Source organism: Gossypium hirsutum, chromosome A13, assembly GCF_007990345.1.
Source record: "Gossypium hirsutum isolate 1008001.06 chromosome A13, Gossypium_hirsutum_v2.1, whole genome shotgun sequence".
Lineage (NCBI taxonomy): Eukaryota > Viridiplantae > Streptophyta > Magnoliopsida > Malvales > Malvaceae > Gossypium > Gossypium hirsutum.
In genome coordinates, this window is record NC_053436.1 from 87329488 (window position 1) to 87339535 (window position 10048).

Below are 10048 nucleotides of genomic sequence, written 5' to 3' on the forward strand. Positions count from 1 at the left end.
TTCAAACTGGATCAAACTGGATTGAATCACAAAACTCTAATAATATTAAATTAACACCAAGACATGCATGGACTTTTAGAAATGCTTATGACTTGGTAGAATATTTTTAGAGATACTTTTATTGTGTGTTTTACGAGGTTTCTTTTTGTGTGGAGTTTATTAGGGGTCACGATGGGTTTAGGCAATATTTTTGGGTGTTTAGCTTTTGTTAATTTTGTAACCTTTTAGAAAAGCTCCTACTACTATTCAAAAAGATTGAATATATATATATTGAGTGGAATTAAGTTAACCAAATCCCTAGTAAACTTATCCGGGAAATGAAATAAGTTTTGTGACAAGAGTGCGTGTATGCATCTATAAAGCGAATGTGATATAAATGGAGTGAAACAAAAGGAATGAAAGCTAAAATATGTTTTGATCAACCAGCTGCTGCTTTACACAGAAACAGTTGTCTCTTATATTTATATACATAGTATAATTACTAGCATGCAACATACAAAATGCTTTACAACAAAAACACCCAAATTCATATTCTGTTCCATATATAAGCATAACATACTAAATGATCCCATAATATACATTTTTAATAATTCATTGAAAATATTAGAATATGGTTAGTAACATTTGGTGGGACCACTAAGGATTACATAAAAGTTAGCATAACATCTCAATGACTTGACACCTAAAATTTCTTCTAGAAAATATGGGTAATTAACCTCACATTACCTTTCTAATGGAATTTTTAGAATGTCAACTAATCATGATTTCTGGGTGCACATCAATATAATTTTCATAACTACTGTCTTCAGATTTTAGCTTTAAAACATTGATTTTTCAACAAGAGATGCATTGAATTCCATCTTCTACTGTGCAGTGTTTTAATGCAATAAGATTATCACTTACGAAACGCCCATTGTTTCATTTATATACATCCACTAATAGTGGATAGGATGCCAATCCTAATTATATATTTAAAAGGATAATTATTCTATATACGGATTATAAAATAAAAAAAAATTATATCCTAAAATTATAATAAAATAAAAAATTAATTAAAAAAACACATGATAGCTTTTGCTTATGAAATTTTTTAATTACGTTACCAATTTACCTAATAATAAAACATAATTTTTTGGGTAGAATTAAAGTATCCTCTATATCCGTTTTACAGTTCATGAAGATTAATATTTTTTAGAATGAAGATTAATATTTTTTAGATTTGTGATTGTCGTTAACAATGTAATATCTAAAATTCAAACTTAAATTCTCTATTTAAAAGTGTTATACGTATTACCAATGTAATTAGGAAAAGCTTGTATATATCCAAATTATAAATTAACATATAGCAGCTATTAATGAGGATAAAAGCTGGAGTGAAAATCCAACTTCCATACATATTAAAGCATTTATATCCTACTACTATATATACAAAGAATTTTAGTTAGGAAAGGAATGTAAAAGTGTATGTATAAGATTAGCAACTTCATGCCTAATTACATTTCGATTATGCAAATTATAGAGGAGTAAAAAGGGAAAGTTGTAATTAGGAGATAAATTTCAATTATGAAGTAATAAAGGAGATAAAGCCAAGGGCAGGTGATTATGAAAAGGACTGGCTTTAGTGGGACTCATCTCTGGATGTCTGTCTCAAAACTATATATTAACCCAAAGAGAAAGAGACAGAGACACTAAAACAACACAAATGTTTGTGTTATTTAACTTGATAAAGACAGCTTCTAAATCTCACACTTGGCACAAATATAGCCATGCCAAATGGCAAAGGGCGGCGCACCAAACTCAGACAAGAGGAGCTGGATTGTGGGAAGGAATATTCAATCATTACATAGTAATATTAATAATAATAAACACCACCCTCAACTAGCTATTGGTGTAGTAATAAAGATTGGTTTTATAATGTCTTGTAAGAAAGAAGATAAAAATGGAGAGAAGAGGGCAGTCGCTGTTGCTATAGTGCGGAAAATCTTAGGACATAAAATTGCGGTGGGAAGAGGGGGGTGGGGTGGCGTGAAAATTTGGTGTCACGCCGTCCAAATGAACCTTTCTTATCATTCATTCATTCACTCTATCTCTCTATCTGCCACCCCATGCGCAATCAATACCCTTCTTCCCTCTTAACTATATAAATATTTACATCCTCTCTCTTTTCGTTACATTCCATCCCAAAATATTCACCCGTCCTTTCCTTCTCTACTCTCATCTTCTTTATACCTTTCTCTCTTTCCAACACTACACTGCCTTGTCATTTCTCTCATTTCCATCTTCAATCAAAGAACAAGCCAAGGTTCACAATATTTTCATCTTGTGAGTATATATTTATACACGTTTGGTCTAAATCTAATATATGTCTTCCAAAAGCTTTGTTATTACTTTGTTCAATATATAGGAACTCCCCTCTGCAATCTGCAGTTCTTTATTGTTGCTGCATTTATTGCTGTATAGTTGTAGGGTTTTCATGCATATATATATATTGGATTTGTCTTAGTTTTGTTTGGTGTCTAAATCATGCATATGCATCCAGTAGCATCAGTGGGGTAACTAGATGTAAATAGAAGAGTATATTTTGATTAATTAATGAGTTAATGTAGGTAAATAAGGTGGAGATAGATGGAGGTTTGACAACCCACTACCATGTAGAATTAGAGCAAGAGGAGGGGTATTATATTGTAGGGAGAATGAGATAGTTGGTGGGTGTGAAAACATATTATCCACTAAGACCACTCCGGAGTGCACTGCACTCAAAGAAACACCATGCTTGTTTGTGCCAGCAAAGTCAAGCTTTTCGGCAAAATTTTTATGCTTAATATTTTGTTTGCCTGCCTAAGCTCATGCAACTCGACCAAACATAAAAAGTAACACTAGCCTTAGGATAAAACCATTTCTTTTTTCTTTCTTTTGGTGGGTTCCATAAATACATATGTTGCCTCACATTTTTTTTATAATATTAAAAAATAAAAAACAAAAGCATGCAGGGGCCAACCAGCTTTGGGTCCCATAAAGTTACATCATAATCATCATTGATCACCCACTATATAATCAAAAAAAGCTACTCTTGCAACTTAAGAGTTGAGGAAGGAGGTTTGTATATAGATTATGAAAGTAACATATATAGGCAAAACATGTGCGTTTACTTCCATACCATTATCCTTTGTAAAAGCATTGGCAATTCATTCCCTCCAAGAGCCATGTCTTTCTTCCAACTTGCCTTGCATTTTAGGCTTACGCCAAAACTAACTTCAACCCTATGTTTGTTGGGAAAGGAATATATATATTCACATTATTAGGTGTTTAATATAAATACAGCTAAATAACAAAAACTGCATTGTTTTAAATCCTTTGGAAGAAACCTTGATTTATGCTTTCACTCATATATTCATGTTTTCCAGGAGTAGATCCATGATGGAATTGGAATCATGTGTGCCACCAGGCTTTAGATTTCATCCCACTGAAGAAGAACTTGTAGGATATTATCTCAGAAGAAAGATTAACTCACTCAAAATTGATCTAGATGTTATTATCGAGATTGATCTATACAAGATGGAGCCATGGGATATCCAAGGTACGTAAATTTATTTTTCTAACTCTAACCATGCATCTTGGAAGCTTTTATTACATTTTCATTAATTGGTGGCACAAACCTATAGATTCTATCATAGCTAGGGTTTGAAATTTTGGAAAGAAAGTTTTTTTTAGTGCCACTTTCCTCTTGGTCATAAACTAATCAATATCAACATGCTATGGCCGAGTTCAAAGGGATATTTTCAAAGCGTTCACACTAATGTTCCAGCCAAGAAATTAGATGTAAAAATACCAAAAATAACAACCTAGGTAGCATGAAAAAGGCTGGTTTATTAATGGTGTGGAGTTTGGTGTTTGGCAGCAAGATGTAATGTAGGGAATGAAGAGCAAAGCGAGTGGTACTTCTTCAGTTATAAAGATAGGAAGTATCCAACAGGGACAAGGACAAACAGAGCCACTGCAGCTGGGTTTTGGAAGGCAACAGGGAGGGATAAATCTGTGCTTTCAAAGAACAGTATTATAGGGATGAGAAAGACCCTGGTTTTCTATAAGGGTCGTGCACCTAATGGTAGGAAAACTGATTGGATCATGCATGAGTATCGCCTCCAGACTTCTGAACATGGACCGCCCCAGGCAAGCCCTTCTATGTCTATACACTTTATCAACACATCTTATTTCCAATACATGTTTATAATCATACTCATAGCTAGCTGAAAAGTCTGCCAAGTTTCATCATGTTGTTCCCTTTGATAGATATATAAGTTTTATTGCAAATTGCAGGAAGAAGGATGGGTGGTGTGCCGGGCATTTAGAAAGCCATGTCCTAATCAAAGGCAAGGCTTTGAAGCATGGAGCCATGGTTACTATATGAGAGATAACAGCCAAGTTAGGCCTCCCGTTTCCCTTTCAGATATAGCAACTACATCTCATCTTCATCTTCGCAGGAATCAAGGATCAAGTTTTTATGAATCCTATGGTTCGGAGCAAGAGCTTGTTTCCAACACTCACAATTTTTTGGACAACCAACAAGTGATTGAGCTTCCACAACTGGATAGCCCCATTACTGTTTCACCAAGTTTAGCAGAAAAAGAAGTTTTTCATTGTGATGAAGAAAAGAGCAATGAGAGTAGTCAAATACATATAATCGACTGGAAGAACTTTGATAACTTGTTTAACTCTCAGCTCACTGATACAACATCTTATCCATATCAAACTGCGGCACTAATACCCCAAAATGATGAACTAGAGGCCCAACAACACCATCTCCTAGGTTGCTTCCCTGGATCATAGGTGAAGCCCACAGTAATTTTACAATTGACTTATGCAAGAATGCTGATTCAGACAGCTAAAAATCTTGTTGTCTCAAATTAATATATATTGGAGCTAAGTTTGAAAATCCATGATCAGATTTATTAATATGATTGCATTGCTAAAGGTAGAGTACATGTAGTAGAAAAAAGCATGGTTTTGTTATGTTAAAGAGAGACTTCCTGCATGCTTTAGGGTGTATGAAGAAAGTTTCACTTCACTTATTATTATTATTATTATTTGTCATGTCTACGAAACTGTATATTGCGCATGCATTAGTGCATATATACCTAAGTAATAATGTTGGGTTTTTTTTTCATAACGTGACTCTTCTCTAAATCCCTCTATAATAAAACTTCCCTATATTCTCGAGTGTATAAGAATTCATCAGAGGAGAAGATTTCTTTTTATCTAGGGTTATACGTATTTGATGTTTGATTTATATTGTTGAGTGGGAATCAGTGGCTGGAAGAAGAATTGGAGAAAAATAGGTCCACTTCTTTAATTGATTTAGTTCTAAAATCTTGAAAACAAATACATGGGGTCATGTTGAAATAGAGGTGTGCATGGGTCAGGCTACCCGGCCCGGCCCGAAGGCCCGCTCGAAAAATGGGAGGGTTTGGGTAAAAATATAGGCCCGAAATATGGATTTGGGTACAAAAACGAGGCCCGTTTAGAAAATGGGCCAGACTCGGGTAAAATTTTTTTGGCCCGGGCCCAGCCCGAATTATATAATAAATATATATTTTTTATTTTTAATTATATTTTAATTTTAATTTTAATTTTAATTTTAATATAATCAATTTTTATTATATTTTTCAAATTGTGTATTGTTTTAAGAATTGTTTTAATATATTTTTTTATTTGTTTCTTGTTTTAATATTTTTTTAAATGTATTTGATTATTTAACATATTTTAAAAATTTTTACTTAATAAAATAAGTTAAAAAAATTTAATATGGGCCGGGCCGGACCGGGCTCGGGCTTCACAATTTTATTTCGGGCCGGGCTTGGGCAAATTTTTAGGCCCATATTTTGGGCCAGGCCGGGCCCGGGCCTAGAAAACGGGCCTTAAATTTTTTATAGGCCCGGCTCAGCCCGGCCCATGCACACCTCTATGTTGAAACCATCACGAGATCTCAGCCCTATCTGAGTTTTTATTGAATCTTCAACAGTTTTGCAGTTTACTATTTACATGAGACTATAGAGGTATTACGAAATCTTAATTTTTATTTCTAAACACAAAGCTATTTATATAATTAAACATATAAAAAGTGAATTCAACCCTAAATTTCGTCTTTTTTTAGTTTTTACAAAAAAGTAAATATAATTTTTTTCTAATAAAAAATATTGCAATATTATTTTTTTGTCACCATTTATTTATTTATTTTTGAATGATAAAGAGGGATTAAACACCCTAGACATCAAATTACATAACTGTAGGAACCAAACAGAGAGCCTAGATTGTAATGCTCGAGCAAAGGCAATATACCAGGAGGTGGTACTTCGAAAAACCTCAGGTCCCATGAACCCTCATCGGCCAACTTAGTAATGTTGTTTGCAACTCCATTTATGTCACGAGAAATCCATTTGAAAACTAGCCCACCAAATTGTTGCTTCAGGTCATGTATATGCCTGATCAAATCCAACGGAGACTGTGAAGCAAAAGGCTCTTGTAGAAGGTCAATTGCTTACTGGCAATCACTCTCTACAACAATCGTATTATAACCTCTGTGTCAATGCTAAGTGTATACCCTCCGCAATGGTCCACAGCTACGCTTGCAAAATTGAACTGGTGCCAATGTATCTGAAGAAGCCAAATAGCCAACCTTGGGACTCACACGCCACACCTCCGATTGAGCTGTTGCCATCAGCTGGATTCATCGCCCTATCTGTATTAACCTTCACCCAGCCCATATTAGGCGGCAACCATTGCACGAAACCAGTATCCTGACAAGCATATTGCACCACTCGTTGGTGGCTCCTCAGCGCGTGCTTGGCAACGGCAGAGCTATGGGATCGAAGCTGCTCCAAGCTCCCCAATTCATCAGAAAAAAAATACATACTTATTCTTTCGCAACCAAATGCTCCATCAGAGTACAAAAAAGATAACATTCAAAGGTAGTCAATCACTACCAACAAACCTGTCATTAGAGTTATTGTCAAAAAGCCATTTGGTAAGAGAGCAGTTGAAGAATCTCTACTGCATACCTGGTGGCAATAAGGAGCGCCACAATGGAGACGTAACATAACAGTCTTTGAGGACATGCAGAGCCATTTGCAAAGCACTTCCATAATAACTAAACGAACTAGTATCATCAAAACCCCTCCGATATCTCTTCACATTTGTTTTTAGTCTATCATAGATAGCTAGCCAAAGGAGTTGCCGAACCCTCTACGACACTTGAAGCTTCCTAACATTACCCAAAATAGCATTCAAAGACTCAAAATTATTCTTCATTTGAGTCTCATATGCTAACTTTTAACAGAAAACTTCTGTAGCTCTCCCCACCTCCAAGCACACCTATCACTACCATTAGAATTGTTACGCGGATGAATATTAGCAATGCACAAGAGATTTTTCCTTCCGAACTGACATTGAAGAGTACCCTAGTCTGTTGAAGTTGGCTTTCATGAGGACCAAGAAGCAGACCAAGCTATCCGAGCCATGCAAGTTGCAGCTGAAGCTTATGCTGCTATTTTGTCACTTTCAAGTTAACGTTTTGTTACTTAGTTAGATATGAACTAAGTTGTTGATATATTTAATGTAATTAAGTGCTGATAGATTGATAAATTAGCTTTACTAAGTGTACAAGCAATATTTATCAAGTTACTAGGCTACTTAGTAGAGTTAGGTATGTGTTTAGGTAACATTTTCTCATTTTGACCAGTTGATTGCTTGGTATATATAATGGCATTGTGCCTTCATTGAAATGTAATGAAATCTTTCAGAAACTTTTTCTTCATTTTGGTCTTTACTTAAGCATTTTGTTCACAAAACTTTATTTGATTTTTCTTGTTTGTTCAGCAAGACATCGATGCTTCATGCTTAAGTTTCTGTCAAAATTTCTCATTTTGTTTTCTTAATTCCTACAATTGGTATCAAGAGCTGGTTTCGTGGACCTTTCTCTTTTTAATCCTCAAAACAATGTCTTTATCTGGTTTCTCTCCAGCTCCACCACCAGTGCTCACTGGAGAAGGCTACCACATTTGGGTAGTGAAAATGAAGACCTACCTATAGGCATTTGACTTGTAAAAGGTTGTCAATGTTGATGTTGAACCACCACCCTTGAGAGCTAACTCCACGGCAGCTCAGATCAGACAACACTCTGATGATTGAGCGAAGAGATACAAGGTAATGTCCTGCATTCAAAATAGTGTGTCAGACTTGATTTTTACAAGGATTATGGCTTGTGAGTCTCCAAAATAGGCTTGGGACAAGTTTAAGGAGGAGTTTCAAGGAACTGAAAGAACAAGACAGAAACAATTTTTGAATTTGAGACGGGACTTTGAAAATTTGAAGATGAAGGAATCAGAAATAGTTAAGCAATACTCAAATAGGATCATGTTTGTTGTAAACAACATTAGATTTCTTGGGGACCAGTTCAGTGAAGCAAGGATAGTGGAAAAAGGTTATTTCAACCTTACCTGAAAGATATGAAGCCAAAATCTCCTCCCTGGAAGACTCAATAGATCTATCAAGCATCTCTAACTGAGCTAATCAATGCCCTTTATGCTCAGGAACAAAGAAGAGCTAGCAGACAAAAAGAGCATTAAGAAGGTGCCTTTCAAGCCAAGAGCAGACCAACCTCGAGCTCTTTTGGCTATAAAGGGAAGAAGATTTGGTCAGAGAAGCCTAGAAGAGATGGAGCAAGAAGAAGATATCCACCTTGCTCACATTGTAGAAGGCTTAGCCATCCAGAAGCAAAAAGATGGGCCACATTGAGAAAGTTTGCAAAAACAAAGGCAAGCAAAAGCAAAATCAGCCTCAACAGCCTAGAGCTGAAGCTCAAGTGGTAGAAGAAGGTTGTGATCAAGAAAAACAAGTCTTTACTGCCTCCTGCTTATCCACTAAAAGAAAAACCACAAAAGGATGGCTAATTGAAAGTGGTTGCACAAACCACATGACACCTGATGATACTATTTTTAAAAGTATTAACAGATCCTTCAACATAAGAGTAAAAGTGGACAATAGACATTACATAAAAGCAGAAGGCAAAGGAGATATGCTGATTAACACTCCTACAGGTACCAAACTTATTTCTAATGTCCTGTTAGTACTTGAAATTGATAGAAATCTGCCTAGTATTGCTCAGGTGCTTGAAAAGGGATACTCTGTAGTTTTTACAGATAAAGAGTACCTGATTAGTCTACCAAGTGGATCCAAGCTCATGCTAGTAACCATGACTGATAGAAGCAAGAACTCAGTTTGTACCTATACAACTGCTTTATATGAATCTAAAATGTGGCACAAAAGGTTGGGCCATGTCAACTACAAGTCTCTAGTTCAGTTGAACAAAAGGGACTTGGTTGAAAATTTCACAAAATCAGTCAAAGTGGAGGATGTTTGTGAAGTGTGTCAGCTAGGAAAGCAAGCCAGACTGCCATTTTTTTTGAAGAAGGCTTGGAAAGCTTCTGAAAAGTTACAGTTAGTCCACACTGATGTGTGTGGCCCTATATAGACACATTCCTTGAATGGTAGCAGGTACTTCATTCTTTTCATTGATGATAGCTTTAGGTTCTGCTAGTTTTATTTTTTAAAGCTCAAGTCAGAAGTGGCTTCAGTGTTTTGGAAATTCAAGGCTGCAGCAGAAATAAAATCAGGTTGCAAGCTTAAGACACTAAGGTCAGACAATGGCATAGAGTATACTTCAGCAATGTTTCAAAGTTTTGTGATGAAACAGGTATTAAACACTAGTTCACAAACACTTACACACCTCAACAAAATGGTATCAGTGAGAGGAAGAATCAAACTTTGGTGGATATGGCTAGATGCTTGATGTTTAAGAGAAATTTGCTTAAGATTTTTTCGGCTGAGGCAGTAAACACTGTAATCTATCATCAAAATAGGCTACCAATCAAAGCTTTGCTTCAAAAAACACCATTTGAGGCCTGGTTTAGGTTTAAGCCATCAGTTGCTCACCTGAAGATCTTTGGCTGCATTTGTTATGCTTACATTCCTGCAGTCAAGAAGGACAAGCTGG

General features: G+C 35.7%; 1 protein-coding gene across 2 annotated transcripts; it reads left to right on the forward strand.

Moving 5' to 3' along the window:
* The first annotated feature begins 2102 nt into the window (after positions 1-2102).
* LOC107895107 (NAC domain-containing protein 30) lies at positions 2103-5178 on the forward strand. Of its 2 annotated transcripts, XM_016820341.2 has the most exons (4): positions 2103-2322; positions 3405-3577; positions 3899-4170; positions 4318-5178. In XM_016820341.2, the coding sequence occupies exons 2-4, from the start codon at positions 3415-3417 to the stop codon at positions 4825-4827; spliced, it is 945 nt and encodes a 314-aa protein (XP_016675830.1). In that variant the 5' UTR covers positions 2103-2322; positions 3405-3414; the 3' UTR covers positions 4828-5178. The 2 variants fall into 2 exon arrangements, with proteins under 2 accessions (XP_016675830.1, XP_016675829.1); XM_016820340.2 differs by lacking the exon at positions 2103-2322 and having other exon boundaries at positions 3078-3577.
* Positions 5179-10048: the final 4870 nt, after the last annotated feature.

Bases quoted from the DNA above. Each gene is read 5' to 3' on its own strand.
- LOC107895107 (XM_016820340.2), top strand. From the start codon at position 3,394: ATGTTTTCCAGGAGTAGATCCATGATGGAATTGGAATCATGTGTGCCA. The intron at 3,578-3,898 runs GTACGTAAATTT...GGTGTTTGGCAG, and splicing joins GGAGCCATGGGATATCCAAG to CAAGATGTAATGTAGGGAAT. The intron at 4,171-4,317 runs GCAAGCCCTTCT...TGCAAATTGCAG, and splicing joins CTGAACATGGACCGCCCCAG to GAAGAAGGATGGGTGGTGTG.